This window comes from Apium graveolens, chromosome 11 (assembly GCF_009905375.1).
Source record: "Apium graveolens cultivar Ventura chromosome 11, ASM990537v1, whole genome shotgun sequence".
Classification (NCBI taxonomy): domain Eukaryota; kingdom Viridiplantae; phylum Streptophyta; class Magnoliopsida; order Apiales; family Apiaceae; genus Apium; species Apium graveolens.
In genome coordinates, this window is record NC_133657.1 from 76,854,796 (window position 1) to 76,873,691 (window position 18,896).

The window sequence follows — 18,896 nt, forward strand, 5'->3', positions numbered from 1 at the left end:
AGAAAATCAATTTATTATTTTTTTATCTTATTTTGTGTTAATATTAACATTTTTGTAATACGTCATTAATTTTGAAGAATTTGACAACTTTAAGAGGAAAAAATGATATTCATTTTGTTATTAACAATTGTTAACGAAAAATATGTATGCAACATTTATAGAATCTATAAATTTAGTTTATAAAGTTAGTTCATACGAATTTATAATTTTATACTTTGACTTGGTCTAGGTTTTTTTAATTGTTTTGATTGAGCAGTTAAATATTTTTTTGTTTAATTTTTTTTTTGTAAGAATAATTAGTGATTTTTGAAATTATGAACCTAAAGATATGTGGCAAAACCGAAAATGTGAAATATTTAAAAATGGACGGAGTACAATTATTATTTGTAATAATATTGATATTAAGGAAAAGTAATAATTTAAGTAAAATTGTGAATAAAATATAGCAGTTAATCCCATGTAACAGTGCTGGCGGTTTTTAATTTGAATTGTTTATATGGGAATACCAAAGACCTTGGTAACTGTATTACAACTTTCTTTCAACATTTCAAGACATTTGTATTGTCTCCCTTGTTCGAGTTTTCTTTATTTCTCTTTCATCTTCCCATCTCTCTTCAACTGTCTGATCAACACAAATGGAGTGGCCAACATACGTGCGTGATTTTTTCAAGTTCGTAACATGTGTTGACTGTTCTTCAAACGAATTGGTGAGTTCCTCTTTAATCTTTATATGCTCTCTCTGCGTATTGGTATATGACACTTCATTTCTATTTTAGCCTGTTCCGCAAAAGTTATGTGACATGCAACGGAATAATCTTAGTGCAAATTGGATCCTTTCCATTAGGAATGGGTATAAGATTGATGTTGTGTATGATCGCGAAAATAGGAAGTTGATGGGGTGCGGGATCTGTTTTCTGATTTTGGGCTCACCGGTGGTGAACTGCTGCTGTTTGAATATGTGGATTTCCGTAATTTCAAGGTGTATATAGTGGGTGAGGACGGTTGCGAGATCCAGTATCCGGCAGTTGTGCATAGTTCCCAAGAAGTCTCTCCAATGACTGGTAAGAAACTTTAATTGGGTGCATGTTGATTCCTTTTTTGTGGGTGGTTTTTTAGATTCTGATATTTGGATTGATTATATTTTCGACCAGTGATGGAGGCTGGAGGTTTGTCAAGTTTGTTAGTGTTGCTGATCCAATAGTGGACAAAGTTGTGAGTAAATTTTTATGATTAAGTTTTGCAACATTTTTTAAAGGATCTGCATTTGTTATTTAGGACTGATATAAATTGTTTATCCTTTTTAGGCGCCCCCTAGATCTTTTATGCACATGTTTGGTTCAGTAATCCCTGAGTGGTTTACTTACAATCTGAAGAATCATTTCATATTTGGTAGTCATTGTAAATTTCTTGACCGTAAGCTTTCTGGAATGAGGAGCGTATGTGAGGGGTTGAGACTGCCTGATTTTAGTTTGTTGGAACTGTTGGTTTTTACTTATGATGCGGGGCGTGTTTTTAAGCTCAGCTTGTTTGATGGACCGAATGTGGAGATAGGGTTAAATGTTAATGTGGTTTCATCTGGTAAGTGTCATGAGTTTCGTTGTTAATTGTGAATTTCAATGTAAAAGTTTACCTTCTCTGATTTCAATTGCAGGTTCTCTACGGTTCACACTTCGGTATCCATTACACTTCAAGATTCAGGTTGTGCAATCTCATATGTTACCATACTGTTATGGTGTGGTATGTATGATATCTGTATTGTTTACTGTCTATCTAATTTTATTGGACTTGTAAGAAGCTTTTAACATTTTTTATGTTTTATGCAGTGTGTTCCAGCTGAGTTCCACCGCCTGACTGCGTTATGAAAAAAAGGACAAATTGCATGTGTACAAATATGGTTTTTCATGGGAGTTTGAAATCAGAAAGCGGCGTCCGGGGAATCGAACATCCATCCATGGAGGATGAATTGAATTCTGTAATGCGATGCAGCTTAATATTGGTGATTCTTGCTATTTCAGATGGCTTGATGAATCTGATCATCATTTCAAGGTTGAAATTGTGAAGGCAGTTCTTTCAAATAATTAGTTTTGTTTTCAAGGTAACCTAGTAGTTTCCTTTACTTTCGTAGATGGATGTTGTTTGGAAATATTTCTATTGTTGTTAATGACTTCTGTAGGAGACCGTGTGTATGTCATTGATCTAATTGACTTCTTGTGCTATTTTAATGCAGTCTATTAGAATTTAATGTTATGTAGTTAGTAAAGCTCTGTAGTTTTTTTAATTTTTTGTTATCAAATGTTGTAATGCAGTCTATTAGAATTTAATGCTATGTAGATGTTATGTAGATTCTGCAGAGTGCCTAGTAACCATGCTACTTTATAATTTAATATTCATTGCACTTGCTTTCTATTACAAAGTTAAAGTGTGAAGTTCTTACACTGCTTTAAATTTGAGTGTTTCATTACTGTGATCTGTGGATGTTGTGGTCATATGTAACTTCAGAGCAGCAACCATCTCTAAAATGTTTATATATTTCTTATGGCTTATTATGGTCACTTACATGGTTTGCTTATACTATTGTCAGTAGTGGCAGATGCACTATTGTTCAAGGTGTGTCACTTGACACACAATAATTTTTTATTTATTTACAATTTTTTTTAAACTGATCGTCGGGCTATATCTGTATTATTTATTGTGGTCTTTGGCTTCAAGATAGTGGGCTTTTCCAACATGCCTGTTTCATTTAAAAAAATTAAAGTCCGCGAAGTTATATTATAATTTAGATAGGTGACTTCTCCTTCATTTTTCAAACATTTCCTGTTTTTTTCCTCTCTTCTACGCCTTCAACCCAAATTTTCATATTTAATTTTAGACCATAAACACACAAATGTATCATATTTATTCATTTTTTAGGATATTCACATGTATCATCAAGAGAAAGATCTGTTTTCGAAAAGCGCAAATGTATCATAAACACCCAAATGTATCATAAATGTTTGACACACCATAAATAAAACGCTGGATCCGCCACTGACTATTGTTACTTGGTTTAAGTTTATATAACTTGTCCACCTACTTGTTATGATTTAACTTGGCATATCTGCCATCACTCCTCAGATTGTAGTGCATATTTTATAAACCATCCTTAGGAGTAGTATTATAAGAATTATTTTTTTGTATTTTTTTCAGTGGACCATTATTATTTGTAATAAAATTTATAATATTAGAATATACAGTATAATTGTCATTAGTTAATGTTTGTAATCAATGATATGAAATTTATATTTGATATGACAAACGGATATTCAAGGCAAATAAGAGAAGTTTTTAAAAAGCTCTTTGTTATTAATAATTTTTAAATTTTTGTCTGAGACTTTTTTTATAAATATTTTAAACGTAATTTAAAATTACTTGTTATTGTTTGCAAACTCGATTTTTTTTTATTTTTTCCAGGAAGGGGAACATGAACTCGCTTTTACCTTGTACAGTGTAAATTTGTTGATATTTATTTTGATATTAAGTTCGGGAGTAAAAATTTAATATTCAACTCTTTTTAAAATAAAGTTGTTTTTTAATCTTCTAATAAAACAGTTGAGTAGGGAAGAAATTTCGGAACATGTATAAAAAGTCGTTTCACCATTATTATTTTCTGTATAATCAAATGTTATTTTTAAATTTTTAATAAACTCACGTATGAAATACAATGGATCTGGGCCAGGCATTATTTTTTGGGCCACAAACGGAGGCACTTTTAACCATTATTATAATCCTTGAGACGGTAAGCACTTCCCCTCCCAATGCCAAAGGGTTACATGTATCTGTAATAAATGACTGTTTGATACAACCATTAGTCATGTCACTACATATAGGCTGCACGGGGCTATAAATTTATGAAAACAGAAAAGACTTAATCTATCTCACGCCAATACCCTCATCTTTCTTACAAACAAACACCAATACCCTCATCTTCCTTTCTAAAATCATGGAAAATGATTGGAGCTTGCCACCAAAAAGAGTTGTCAAAGTTAATGTGTTTGGGATTTTCAGCGAGAACCCGTTGCCAAATGGCAATAGGTCAGGGCTAGGGATTGTTGTTAGGGATTCAGATGGTGATATTCTACTAATGGTTTCGGGGTCGCTCTAGATTCTGAATGAAAGAGTGAATGAACTGTGGTCTCTGTTACTGGGTCTCAGGGGTTGTTTGTATGTTCGGAAACATAAAGTAATTCTTGAGACTGAACATGTTGAAGCCGTTGCAGAATGGGAAATATGGAGCTCTTTCATTGATCCAAGATACAGTGATGTGATAAGAAGTCTCGTTAAGAGAATGACGGATAAAAGGCTCAAACTGCATGTCTCTGTAGTGAATGAGAGCAAGAATCAGCTTGCACGGTTTCTTGCAAAGGACGGAGCTCTTAATCGGACATTGCCTGTGATCATGGCGAGGCCATTTGGTCGGGTGAAAGAAATTTTGCATCGGGACATGGGGTTAGGAACCACTGAGATGGGTTTTGATCTGGTCACGGAAGATCAATATAGAAAAATCAAGGAAGGGGACTCCGAGGAAGGTGTTTGCATCAAAAAATCAAGTTGAATCAAGGAAGATCAATTTTTTGATTTAATCTGATCAAAAAATGACAATTTGCAGGGGTTTGCTTTGACAGTGAGACTCAAAAGTTGAATCAATTTTGAATTTTCTCAACCTATAAATCATTGCCACCAAATTAGAGATGTTTGCATGAAAATTGAAAACAACCGGGAAGATGCTGTCAATTGTTTATTGTTATCAATTTAAATACAAACAAGTACCGCCCAATTACAGATTCTCTTTCAGTTGAGTGCCACCTTTGGCGACCAACTTAAAATAAAAATATTTTTGTTTATTATAGCAGCCATTGAAAGTGGAAGTAATTGAAGATTGAGCAGTGTGTGATGCAGATGGGCCCCCACACCTCCAATGATTATACTAGAAAACTGCTACTCGTGTACCCTCCCTAGTTACATACATTGTACTTGGACACTCCCTTGGACATTCCTACACCAATTGTCCTTGTTCTTGCCTATTACTCAATTTAGAGTATTATTCTTGTTTGTGGTTAATCTTTTTTTACTATTTGCTTTCTTAAATACAATTCTATTTTATAGAATTTTAATAATTTCAAACATTTTATTGTAGACCAATTTTAACAACAATACTTAATTGATTCTTTCTAATTATAATTACAATAATAATATGCAAAGGAGAGAGATTGTGGAAAAGAAGGGGAATAGAAATAGAAAAAGAGGAAAATGAATGTTAAATTGATTAAAGTAAGATAAGATAAGGCACGGTTGTACACATCTTTAAATTAAGAAATGAAATACACTCTACATACCAAATTATTTGTCCAGCTTGACAGTTATATATAAGTGTATTAATGATTATATAGCTTTGTTGATTTTTTTTTTAAAATGTGAATAAAAGTTTAAATCATAAATTTTTATTCATTAAAAAAATTAAAAAATAATCAATAAAACTATGCGATCAATGCATTATAAAAAAATAATGAGTTTTTTGTCATGTATTTCTTTGATTATTATGGTTTATCAGTAAACTTGAATGCCTCTCTCTCATCTGTATATCTGTTTAATTGGTCCTAAAATAATCGTTATCTTCACGAGTAAAATAAAAGCGGGGTGATATGCAATTGCAGTATTAATTTGAGTAAAATTCAACAGAGAGATTAAAAGAATATGTCCTTTCATTTAGGACTCTCGTTGTTTATCTCAATTTCACGTGTCTGACAGTTTAACAAATATATACGATTACAGATTTTTATAATTAACATTTTCCGTTAAAATTTTTTAAAAAATCTAACAGAGTGATATATACTAGTATTAGTATTTTAGTGGTTTAAATGAATTGCCGTAGAGATTGATTAGATACTTGATACATTTTAACGAGTTCGGTAGTCAATTTCATATAAAACTCATAAATAAATCTAGATGAAGGGGGTACGACTTTTAACTTTTTAGGTCATCAGGAATACACTGTTGAAGCATTATTTATAAAAAAATTATCTTCAATTTTAGCCGGCCCTGATTATTATACGTGGAGTTTCGAGTTTTTTTTTATCCAAACAATTTTAATCAAAAAACTATCTTCCAAGATTTGATAAAAACTTTTTTTGCAAGATAACATGTTTTGAATTAGGGGTGAGCTCAAAAAATCGAAACCGAAAAAATAACCGAAAAAACCTGATAAACCAAACCGAAAAAAACCAAACCGCTTAAAAAATCGAAGAAAACCGAATTAGCGGTGCGGTTTCGGTTTTCAATCAAAACCGAACCGAAATTAACCGCACCGCTATTATATAGATATATATATATATATAATATTATGTATATATACATGTATATATTATCATAACCCGGTTGTAATATTTTATTAATTAAATATTTACTTAACATTAGTATGATAAGATACCATAAATATTTACTTAACATTAGTATAATTGTATAGTATAATACCATAAATTAATTAAGATTAATATGTAAATACTCTTAAATCATAATTTTTTAATATGTATATAATCAATTTTATCATATATTTTGATATATACTATTTTTTTTCATTGTTGTGAACATATTTTTTTATCATATTTGGTATCTATTATTTAAGATAATATGAAATATATCAATTTTATTTAACGAATCTAAAGTGACAAATCTTTGGTAGTTAATGTAATATTATCATTTAACTTGATGTTATTTTTTATTCAACACATTACCAACAAAATATCGTATAAATAAAAAAATGTATAAAAAATCCGAATAAAAACCGAAATGGATGAATGGTTAACCGAAACCGAAAAACCGTTTTAAATGATTTGGTGGCGGTTAATAGCAATTAACCAAATCGAACCGTATATATTGATTTGACTAGGGTTCTATTTGGAATGGTGAAGAGTGAAGTGATAATTTTGTGTGGCGTAAGTGCATAGGTCGTTGTTGGTTATGAGGTAAAAAAAAAGGTAAGCTACAAGGAAAGGGGGGCAATCTAATGGGGGGGGGGGCAAGTGGGGGAATAAAAATCTAGAAAGGCAACAATAGGTACAAACGTTGGCGGGGTGCCACGCCACCAACAGTGGTCAGTATTTCACTTCATGTCTCTCATTTCTCTGCCTTTCCCCTTCACACTTCACACACTCTCTCTTCTCCACCACCAGATTTTACAATTACTACTTTTTTTCCAAAGCTTTTCTAATAATCATTTATCCAGATCGATTTATGGGCAACTCAGCTAATTCGAAAAAAAACAATATAATATTTTATTTAAATTTTAGTCTTCACTCGAAATCCACCCTAGAAATTTGAAATAATAAGCCCTTAAATATCTGTTTGAACTAGTTAAGCTATCTTAGGTAGGAATTCTTTCTTCATTGGTTATGTTCATATTTATTATTTAGTATGCTAATCCACAAATTTAAGAAAAAATTTCCCGGTTATCAAATTATTAATAATGAAAAAAAATTAAACATGAATACACTGAAGAGATTCTTTAGATTTACATCAATTTTCGAGATTACCCATTTATAAAAAATTTCCACGGGCAAGTTAAAATCATCGATAAACAGTGATTGGGAACGAATATTTATAAGTCTACAGCAGTATTGTAAAAATCGGGAATCGGAAAAAATCGGTCGAGCTATCAATTTAAGATTAATTGAAAATCGGAGATTAATCAGAAAGATTAACCGGAGTAAAAAATATATGTATTATAACATTAAATTATATTTAATATATTTTTATCATTATATTAGTTATTTATTAACAAATATATATTTATTATCTCATAATTTCTATATTTATTCATATTTAAATTAATATAGTATTTTAATTTTAATAAATAATTATATATACTCCAATAAAGAAACATTCGTAGGATTAATGGAAGATTTATCGAGTATTTTTTAAACGCTAGTCGACAGTATTCGGATAACAATATCTCTCTAAATTAATGTTCATACGAGTATTAAAATTTGGTATATTTCACCTAAATACATTTTAGAAGTTTAGTTATTAATTTTTATATTTTCTTTATATAATTTATAATAATGAACTTTTCTAAATTTAAAAAAAAAATCATTAATAAAATTGAGACAAAGTCATAAAAATTAGTCAACATCGTACCCCCGCTAAAAAGACCTATTAATTTAAAATTTGCAATAATTCAAGAAGATGCATTAGGTTCCTATTCCTCCTAATGGTATGGATAGGTTTTCAACCTAGTTATACCAAATAATTAAAATAACACTGCTTGTGTCATTGCTTACCTTGACTAAAAAATAAAATGAAATAAAAAACAAAATTATTGATTTTGTCGGATCTTGTTTGAACACATAAATAATAATACTATATTTTTCGTTCACTTCCCAGAAATTATCGTTTTCCAATGAAAGCTTTGTGCTCCTAAATTACCCTATCCATGCCTTCACTTGTATCTCCACCCTTATATATATCTCTCTTCAACTCCTATTTTTCAACAAGAAATAATCACAACAATCTCTCTTCTTCAACAATGGCCACTTGCATTCAAACAAAGCCCATTTCTCAGAATCCAAACAGGTCCCAAATCGATGAACATGTTTATAATTATTCAAAATTGTACCGACCCAATTTCCAAGATTATGAATCTTGCTTACCCTTTTCTCAGATTCCTGAAAAGCCTTCTGATTTGTGTTTTCTTGAAAATGGTGATCAAGATTTTTTATGGAGGGTAATGAAAGAAGAAGCTAAGATTGATGTTGAACAAGAGCCCATATTGTCAAGTTACTATTATAGCTCAATCTTGGCTCATGAATCTCTAGGAAGAGCTTTAGCTAGTCATTTGTCAATGAAATTGAGTGATGCTAGTTTGCCTAGTGGGTCCCTTTTTGATCTTTTTGTTGAGGTGTTTACTGAGGATCAAGAAATTATGAAATGTGTTAGATATGATATTGTTGCTGTGAGAGAAAGAGACCCTGCTTGTATTAGTTATGTGCACTGTTTTTTGAATTTTAAGGGCTTTTTAGCTTGTCAAGCTCACAGGGCAGCACATAAGTTATGGTCACAAAATAGGAAGATATTGGCACTTTTGATACAAAATAGGGTGTCTGAGGTTTTTGCTGTGGATATTCATCCGGGGGCGAAAATCGGACGAGGGATATTGCTTGATCATGCTACTGGTGTTGTTATTGGAGAGACTGCTGTGATTGGAGATAATGTGTCAATTTTACATAATGTGACATTGGGAGGCACCGGTAAGGCCTGTGGAGATAGGCATCCAAAGATTGGTGATGGAGTGTTGATTGGTGCAGGGACTTGTGTTTTAGGGAATGTTAAGATTGGCGATGGTGCGAAAATTGGTGCTGGTTCTGTAGTGATAAAAGGTGTGCCTGCTAGAACTACTGCAGTTGGTAATCCTGCTAGGTTAATTGGAGGGAAAGAGAATCCAGTTAAGCTTGATAAGATTCCTAGTCTTACTATGGACCATACTTCACATATTACTCAGTGGTCTGATTATGTTATTTAGATTTACTTATTGGCTTTTAGTCTTAGTTTTATGTTGTTATCTATCAATGTACTGGTGAGAATTGAGGTTCTCTTGTTATATATTTCGATTATGTATGCCTGTTTTAAATGGCTGGCTGGAATTGTATTACTTGACTACTCAGTCATTCATATATATCTGAATAACACTCTTTGGTCTCAGATTTATCTACATGTAGCTGGTTTGTTTGCTCCAAAAAAATCATGTTGTGAAATGAGTATGGTCTAGCTTTGGTGTTACGAGGAGCAACATTGTATTTATATTGTAGATTGTCCATATGTTTGCATTCCGTTTTATGTTTTACTTGGATGAGATTGTCTGCTAGCAAATCTTTTGAAGGGTGCACTTTTGATGAAGATTATAATTTATAACTGCGGTTCAGAATGGGGATCTCATTCTTCTTTTACTAGAAAGGTAAGTTTTTCTTTGTAACGGTCTATAATGTTCAACTTAATATGCATCTGCAATAGATATTGTTTAGGAATTGTATGCGGCTGTAAAGATGTTTTACATTTGTGACAATAAATAACAAACTGGATTATTTGCAGTGTTTAATTTCTTGGAAAGTTTGGCAGTTAGTTGTTTACATCACAAATAATTGAGCCAAGTTGTTGCTTTTTGTGTGTTAAGGGAGTTAGTTGCAGTTCAAAGTTAGTTCATTGCCTTATTTCAGGATGATATATAATAGAAAACTCAATAAAGTATAAAAGCAGGGCATACTCACTAAACAAAGATGCTAACATATTTTAGCGCAAAATTAAGATTTTGTATTTTATGTTTGCAACTAAAATTCTGTTATCAGTTTCTGGAAACCTGTAAGGAACTGTGTTGTACACCATGCAATAGAGACTTCACTCCCCAGTGTGTGGTTTGCTGTTTCTTTTTATACATATCTGGAAAAATAAAAAAAAATACCTAACTACTGTTTACCTGATGTGCATGTATCATGTATGTATATGGTGGGATAACAGGTAAATACTATACAAAAAAATTTAACCGTAAAGGAGCAGTTTGGTATAGCTCCATTTTTCACAGTTACTAATACATTGCTGTCATCTTTTGTAGAATATAAGCATCAATGTGCTGGTTTTATATCTCATCAACATTCTGGAATTTGGGTAACTTTACATGTCTTTATCCGCAACATCAAAGTGTTCATTAATTTATTTAAATGGCCTCATTTCTGTTTAGAAATCTTACCGTCCGGTGCAACCATGATTAAAATATATTATATATCAAATATATGGTTATTTAATATTTAAACAGTTAATGGTTCCCTTTGCAGTTTTACATATAGGATCTGGGGATTAGGATTCAACTCAAATTTGGTTATAAATCACATGCATGGTTAGCTCGATAAAAGTTAATTACATTCCGAAAGCTGTCATGTTGCTGATGTACTGATACTTTCCGATGTTGATAACCATTAATGTTAATTGTTTGCCTTCTCTTGATTTTTATGGAACGGCTACTTAAGGCCTTCTTCACCACATCCAGTGGCAGTCTTGATGGGAGGGAAAGAGAATCCAGTTAGGCTTGAAAAGATTCCTAGTCTTACTAATGACTAATGAATACTCAGTCATTCATATATATATGAATAACACTCTTTGGTCTCAGATTTATTTACATATAGCTTGTCCGTTTTCTGTGAAGATATCGTGGTGTTCTGAAATGAGTATGATTCAGTTTTGGTGTTACTAGGTGCAACATTGTATTTATTTTATTCATTGTCCTTCCGTTTGCATTGCATTTCATGTTTTACATGGATGAGATGGACTGTTAGCAAATCTTTTGATAGGATGCACTTCTGATGAAGATTAAAATTTATAACTGCAGTTCAGGATAGGGATCTCATTCTTTCTTTTGCCAGAGAGGTAAGCTTTTTCTTTTTAACGGTCTATTATGTTCAATATAATATGCATCTGCAATAGTTATGGTTTAGAAATTGTGTGCGGCTATAAAAGTGTTTAACATTTGTGACAATAAAGAATAAACTGGATTATTGGCAGTGTTTCTTTTTCTTGGAAATTTTGGCAGTTAGTTGTTTACATCAGAAATAATTGAGCCAAGTTGTTTTTTTTGTGTTAAGTTAGTTGCAGGTCAAAGTTACTTCATTGCCTAATTTCAGGATGAAATATAATAAAAAACTCGGAAAAATATATAAAAGCAGGGGATACTCACTAAACAAAGATGCTTACATATTTTAGCGCAAGATTAAGATTTTTTATTTTATGTTTGCAACTAAAATGCTGTTATAAATTTCTGAGAACATGTATTGAACTATGCTGTCACAAGTTTCTGAGAACATGTATTGAACTGTGTTGTACACCATGCAATAGAGTCTCCACTTCTGAGTGTGTGGTTTGCTGTTGCTTTTATACACATCTGGAAAATTTAGAAATACTAAATACTGTTTATCTAATGTGCATGTATCATGTATGTTTGTGGGGTGATAACAGGTAAATACTATGCAAAAATTTTAACAGTAAAAGGAGCACTCTGGAATAGCTCCATTCTTTCACAGGTACAAATACATTTTTGTCATCTTTTTGTAGAATATAAGAAGCAACATCAAAGAGTTCATTAATTTATTTAAATGGGCTCATTTCTGCCTAGAAATCTTACCATCTGGCACGAACTTTATTTTTTAAAGTCAGCCACATATACGGCATAAGAGAAAATTATGATATATTCATATATGTCAAATATATGGTTATTTAATATTCAACTCAAACTTGTTTATAAATCTTTGTACATGCATGGTTAGCTCGATAAAAGTTACATTCTTAAAGCTGTCTTGTTGCTCAATGTTTCTATTCAGAGAGATTCCTTGATAGTTCAGTTGATTACAAAGTGACTGATTTCGAGTATATACCATTTGGTTCTAGAAGGAGAGTATGTCCAGGCATGCCATTTGGCATTGCCAGTATTGAGCTTTTTACATGCTAATTTTTGTATCATTTTGACTGGAAACTCCCCCGTGAAATCAAGAATGAAGAACTGGACTTGACACGATAATAATTCATATTTATTTTATCAGATTCAGTTTAAATATTTTTGACACGAAAACACAAAAGTACACGACACGACCCATCGCCAGGTCTACTTCTGAATGTGTGTGTGTGTGTGTGTGTATTTGTTTTGCTGTTGCTTTTATACATATCTGGAAAATCAGAAATACCTGACTACTGTTTACCTTATGTTCATGTATCATGTATGTATGTGGTGAGATAACAGGTAAAATATATAATTTTTCAATAGTAAAAGAAGCACTTTGGTATAGCTCCATTTTTTCACAGGTACTACTGCATTGTTGTCATCTTTTGTAGAATATAAGCATCAATGTGCTGGTTTTATATGTCTTTTATATATCACCATTTTTAATTACTTTACATGTCGTTATCTGCAACATCAAAGTGTTCATTGATTTATTTAAATGGCATCAGTTCTGCCTAGAAGTCTTACCATTTGAAGCGCCCATTGTTTTAAAAGTCAGCAGCTTGTACGGAATAAGCGACAATTATGATATGTTATTATATATTTGTTATTCAAATAGTCAATGATTCCCTTTGCAATTTTACATATAGGATCTGGGAAGTTAAGATGCATAATTAGCTCGATAGAATTTACATTAAGTTGTCCTGTTGCCAATGTACTGATACTTTATGATGTTAATAACCATTATTCTTAAATTGTTTGTCTTATCCTTTTGATTTTTTATCCTCACCATTTTCAAATGGCAGTCTTGTCCCCTAATTGTTGGGAATAACCAACTTCAGAGATCCTGCACCCGAATATGTCAAAGCTGGTGCTCTCTATAAAGGTACATGGTCGATGACTTGAATATACATATTAACAGGCAAGACTTTATGTCACTCTGTACTACTTAATTACTCAATGGAGCTTCCATTTCCATCAACATTCTTCTCCTTCCTCTTCATTGTTTTTCTATTAGTCAAATTACGCAATGCATTTAAAACTAGTAGCCCATCAGCCTCAAGATTGCCTCCCGGGCCATGGAAGCTACCTATCATAGGCAGCATTCACCATCTTTCTGGCTCTCTACTTCACCATACCTTGAGAGACTTGGCAAAGAAGCATGGACCTTTAATGCACCTCAAACTCGGTGAAGTTTCTACAGTTGTCGTATCTTCTCCAGAAACGGCAAAGGAGGTTATGAAAATTCATGATCTAAACTTTGCTTCAAGGCCCATAATTCTTGCAACAGAACTTATGTCTTATGGTGCTGCAAACATAACGTTTTCCCCGTATGGTGACTATTGGAGACAACTGCGAAAGATGTGTGTGTTTGAGCTTTTAAGTACAAAACGAGTTCGATTGCTTAGATCTGTACGAGAAGGAGAGGTGGCCAGTCTGATCAATTCACTAGTTTCGGCTAATGGATCTCCTGTAAATCTTACTGAGAAATTGTATTCAACAGCATATACTACGACCTCAAAGGGGGCTTTTGGAAATGAAGCCAAGGACCAGCAGACATTCATATCGATTGTCAAGGAATTAACAAGAATCGCTTCTGGATTCAATTTAACTGATTTATATCCTTCCATTAAGGTTTTTCAGTGGACTAGCGGGATCAGACAAAAACTTGGGAGGTTGCAGCAACAGACAGACAAAATGCTGGAGAACATTATAAATGAACACATAGAAGCCAAAACAAAAATGACTTGTGAAGGTGGTTTACAAGAAGATCTTGTGGACATACTTCTGAAATTTCAGGATGAAGGTGTTGAGTTTCAACTAAAAAAGGACAACATCAAGGCGGTTCTCTTGGTAAGTTAATCTTTGTTTACACCCTATATATGCTTAGTTTTTATTGTAGCAATGTGATCCAACAAGAGAGACTGGAATGATAAATATTGTTATTCCAAGGAATTTGAAGTCAGTCCAAAAAGGTTGGCTAAAACCGGATCAGTATATATCAAATGATCGTATCCAAGCTAATAAGGTTGTAGCTCTATAATATTTACTCTGTTTGCTACTTACCGAAGAATTTTTGAATCTGCATTAGGATATTTTCATTGCTGGAAGCGAAACATCAGCCACTACTGTTGATTGGGCAATGTCAGAAATGCTTAAGAATACAAGAATCATGGAAAAAGCGCAAGATGAGGTGAGACGGGTCTTTAGTAGCAGAGGAAGTGTTGACGAAACTGAATTCTATAAATTAGACTACATGAAATCAGTTATCAAAGAGACTCTTAGAATGCATCCACCTGCTCCTCTTTTACTTCCAAGGGAGTGCAGACAGAAGTGCAAAATTCAAGGATATGATATACAGGAGAAAACTAGAGTTATTGTGAATGCTTGGGCAATTGGAAGAGATCCGAGGTACTGGGAAGAAGCTGAATGTTTCTATCCAGAGAGATTCCTTGATAGTCCAGTTGATTACAAAGGGACTGATTTCGAGTATATACCATTTGGTTCTGGAAGGAGAGTGTGTCCAGGCATGTCATATGGCATTGCCAGTGTTGAGCTTTTACTTGCAAATCTTTTGTATCATTTTGATTGGAAACTCCCCCATGAAATTGAAGAACTGGACTTGACAGAGGCGTTTGGAGTGACAGTTAGAAGAAAGGATGATTTGTTTGTGATTCCTATTCCTCATTACCTCTGAGTGGAGATTAATACTTGTAAAAAAGCATGAAAAATGCCTTATGCTGCTCTGTTTCATACTTTGCATGCTTTTAGTAGTTAGCCCAATGAATAAAAAATTAGTGATACATTTTATTTTCGTAAAATGACAGATTTGTTATGTTTAAACTTAAATTAAATTTAATTTGTAAAAATTAACTCTATAAATAATTCAATAATTATGTTTAAAATTAAATAAAATTTCTCAATATTTAATGATACTCAAATATTTTACGTATGATAAAAATATAACATTACCTTATTTACCTTATTTATTAATCAATTTTAAGTTTAAAAATATATTTTAAACCATTTTTATATAAGTTAAATTCTACAAATTCCTATATTTTTATCGCATATATATCGCTAGCACTCATATATAATTAAAAACATACAAGTCAAGACTATAAAGAGTTGATGTCTTCATTTGAATTCGAAATCATAAATTGTCCAAATTTTTTAAAAAAATACTGAAAATACTTCAGCTTAATTAATATTCGGCCCATTTTTTTGAAAAAAAATCGTCATTTGATTATTTGATGATGTGAACTGATTCATTGTGTAAATTTAGTCAATTAAATTCTGAGTTCGCTGAAAAATGCTTTTAATATCTTGTATCAATAAAATGTATTTGATATTTTTTATAAGACCAATTTAATAACTAATATTTATCATTTGACAATTGTTGACAACACGTCGCCATCATGAATATAACAACCTTGTACTGATGCTTTAGTACGAGATCATCGAAATTGGACTGAAACATTGTCGATCCCAAATACGAAAAGTTTCATTTATTTTACCCCATAAATGTAGCGACTGGGAATTCCGCAACGTAATTAAGTGAATAAATTATAATTTGTGTTGTAATTGTGGATTATGTGAATAAATAAAGGGCTAATTGATTTTGTTGGTTAATTGTCGTTATTGTATATTAGTAACTGAGAATGTAAAGTATCTCGTTCCAGTTTGATGAGTCAGCTAAGGGGTTAAACTGTGTCGTCTGGCCGTCAAGTCGAACGGGACCCGTGTTATAAGGGGATTAAAATATTTAAAAATGTGTATGCGAGATATTATTTGATGGTCTGAATGTGTCTGGATGATATGTATTATGTGCGTATTCGAATATGAGATTTTTCTGGAATTTTAAATATTTATAAAAGGATTTATAAAGGATTTAGTGATCTTTAAACATTTTTATAAAATCAAGGGAATGTGATTAAGGTGTGAAATTTGCTTCATTGTCTTCAAAATATATCAAGAGACTTTCTAAAAATATTAGTTGGATTTATGTGAGTAGTTTGGCATTTTAAACTGATTTTATGAAGTTTAAATCCTATTATTTGGACTTATATAAACTTCATAAAATCAGTTTAAATCCTATTATTTGGACTTATTTGTAAAATCCATAACAAATTATTTATTTGTTCAAAAATTTATTTAAAAATACTAGTGAAAAGTTAATTTTGTATTCTAGTGGATAAAAAATCAAAAGTTTAATTATGTGAATATGAAATGTGGGTCATTATTTCATTATAAATATTTTGTAAATGGAAAAAAATAGAATAAAGGAAAGTGGATTTGTGTTAATTACCGAAATGCCCCTGAGTGTATATTGTTAGGTCCCAATTTGTTTGTAGAAGGGGGGGTTGAATGCAAACAATACCGTTTCGTCGAATAAAATGCGGAATAAAATTGTGAAACAAAATTCAAGTTAAATAAAACTTTTATTAAACTTGAAAGGTGTTACAACTACGGTATCGGTTACAAGGGATTAATCTCAAATCAATTATTACAAATTTAGAATAAATTCGACATGAACTTTTTCTATTTTTGTAATTAAAAGATCAAATGCTAAAAGCGATTTGAGATTAAGTTCTAGGGATTTTAATCCGCTAGATAGATATACAAGAACAAGATAAGTATTTCTAGTTGATTGGATTTAACTTTACAATCTAGAAAATTGATCTTGAAGTTGCAGAATAGATGAAATATTTTTCTGCTGCTTTTTCTTTTGTTCTTGTGGTGTGTTCTGTTTGATTGCTGCTTAAACAAAAAGTCTTCTGCTTCTTTTATCAAACAGCCGAGATGAATGAACTGCAATGACAATTCTTTGAACCAGCATGACTTTCGGTATGACAATTGATTGTCATACCGATTGTTACATAAGTACAATCCAGATTGTCTTGCAAAGATTAATAACAGATTTTTAATCTAATAAAAATTCTAACAAGACAATTAAATGAATTAGCATGACTTTCGGTATGACTATTGATTGTCATACCGATTGTCATATTAATACAATCAGTTTGCCTTGTTTCAATTTAAATAGATTTAAACCAATTAAAATTCTGTAATTACTTAATATTAATTCTAAATTAATTAATCAATTTAATTCAATTAATTAATAAATTAATCCTTGCAGATATAATTTATTTTCTTAATTAAATTATATGACTTAATTAATTAATGGAGAATTAATACTAACGTTGAGCAGCAACCATTCTTCTGACAATCTTCTGAAAGTCACTGAGACTTATGAATCAATTCCGTCACTTCAATGCTGACACTCGATGTACTGTCTGGTTCATGAGTGACTAACTTTCGTGACGTTTCTTCATGTCTTGACTCTGTTGTTCTGATTGAATCCTTGTAATAAATGATACCTTGACGAGATCTCTGTCACTTGATTGAATCCACGATCTTGATTTATATCACTGAGGCATGATCAAATTCTTGAACTTCTTCCAGTGAATCTTCAAGTCTGCAGATGAACAATGTTTCTTTATTCTTTGACAGATGTTACTTTGTGAGATCTCTCTGATGATTGATCCACTATTTACTTATTACATTCTTATTTGAGTTGAGTTAAATACTCGAATAAACGAGTAGGCTATGACATATGCCTTTCAATCTCCCCCTATTTGCTTGTTAGACAAGAACAACAAATACCTAGAGGATAACTCAACTAACAAATAAGAAAAAGATACAAACAGTAATGTAAAGTAAATAGCAGAAAAGTTCTGGATTATATTTAACATTTTCCAGATTCCAAATGAAATTTACAAGTGAATACAAGATAGATGTTCCTCTAGCCTGAACATATAACTACATTAGACTATCTTGATTCATAACGCTCTAATCATATTACATTGAGTTTTGAGCTAATTGACTTTAGTTGTCTTCTCTTCTGACTTCACCTTCTTCTAAATCTTGAAGCAATTCCTTGTCAAAAACACGATCCTTTTCTGAAGTGAAGCTTGCAGGTCTGACTGGTTGAACTCCAACTGTCTTCAACTTATTCTTGAGTTGATTGTACCTTTTAACATTCTTCTCACAATAAGCTTGAATCAAGTCAGCAGCTTGAGTCTTCAACATGGATGAATATCCAGCAGTTCTCAAATGATGTTCCATCCAGACCAGATGCTTAGCTGAGTAGTCTTTAAGAGATTGTACATCTAGCTGACAGATTTGAAGACAATCAGACTTAAAGAATCTCACTTGATGAGGATTGTTGACCACTTGAGGACTAGCTCTGCTGGCAAACTCTTTAAGCCTTTCCCGAAGAACTTCATTCAACTCTGAGCTTCTTTTCACTTTGTTTAAAAGAACCCAAATCTCTGACAACGAACGATTCTCAAATAGATGAAGTGACACTTTGAATGATCCTTCACTC

General features: G+C 32.0%; 2 protein-coding genes across 6 annotated transcripts; both read left to right on the forward strand.

Moving 5' to 3' along the window:
- Positions 1-8,416: 8,416 nt before the first annotated feature.
- LOC141697076 (serine acetyltransferase 1, chloroplastic-like) lies at positions 8,417-9,729 on the forward strand. The gene has a single exon (XM_074501284.1). It carries the CDS (start codon positions 8,465-8,467, stop codon positions 9,548-9,550), a length of 1,086 nt encoding a protein of 361 aa, XP_074357385.1. The 5' UTR covers positions 8,417-8,464; the 3' UTR covers positions 9,551-9,729.
- Positions 9,730-9,845: 116 nt separating this feature from the next.
- Positions 9,846-15,304, forward strand: LOC141697075 (cytochrome P450 71D9-like). 5 transcript variants are annotated; one of them, XM_074501281.1, is made up of 5 exons: positions 9,846-9,982; positions 10,634-10,686; positions 11,405-11,442; positions 12,028-14,359; positions 14,598-15,304. In XM_074501281.1, the coding sequence occupies exons 4-5, from the start codon at positions 13,466-13,468 to the stop codon at positions 15,201-15,203; spliced, it is 1,500 nt and encodes a 499-aa protein (XP_074357382.1). In that variant the 5' UTR covers positions 9,846-9,982; positions 10,634-10,686; positions 11,405-11,442; positions 12,028-13,465; the 3' UTR covers positions 15,204-15,304. The 5 variants fall into 5 exon arrangements, with proteins under 5 accessions (XP_074357382.1, XP_074357380.1, XP_074357384.1 ...); XM_074501283.1 differs by lacking the exon at positions 10,634-10,686 and having other exon boundaries at positions 9,877-9,982; positions 12,028-12,092; positions 13,312-14,359; XM_074501279.1 differs by having other exon boundaries at positions 10,634-11,442.
- Positions 15,305-18,896: the final 3,592 nt, after the last annotated feature.

Bases quoted from the DNA above. Each gene is read 5' to 3' on its own strand.
- LOC141697076 (XM_074501284.1), top strand. From the start codon at position 8,465: ATGCCTTCACTTGTATCTCCACCCTTATATATATCTCTCTTCAACTCC.
- LOC141697075 (XM_074501279.1), top strand. From the start codon at position 13,466: ATGGAGCTTCCATTTCCATCAACATTCTTCTCCTTCCTCTTCATTGTT. The intron at 14,360-14,597 runs GTAAGTTAATCT...AATCTGCATTAG, and splicing joins ACATCAAGGCGGTTCTCTTG to GATATTTTCATTGCTGGAAG.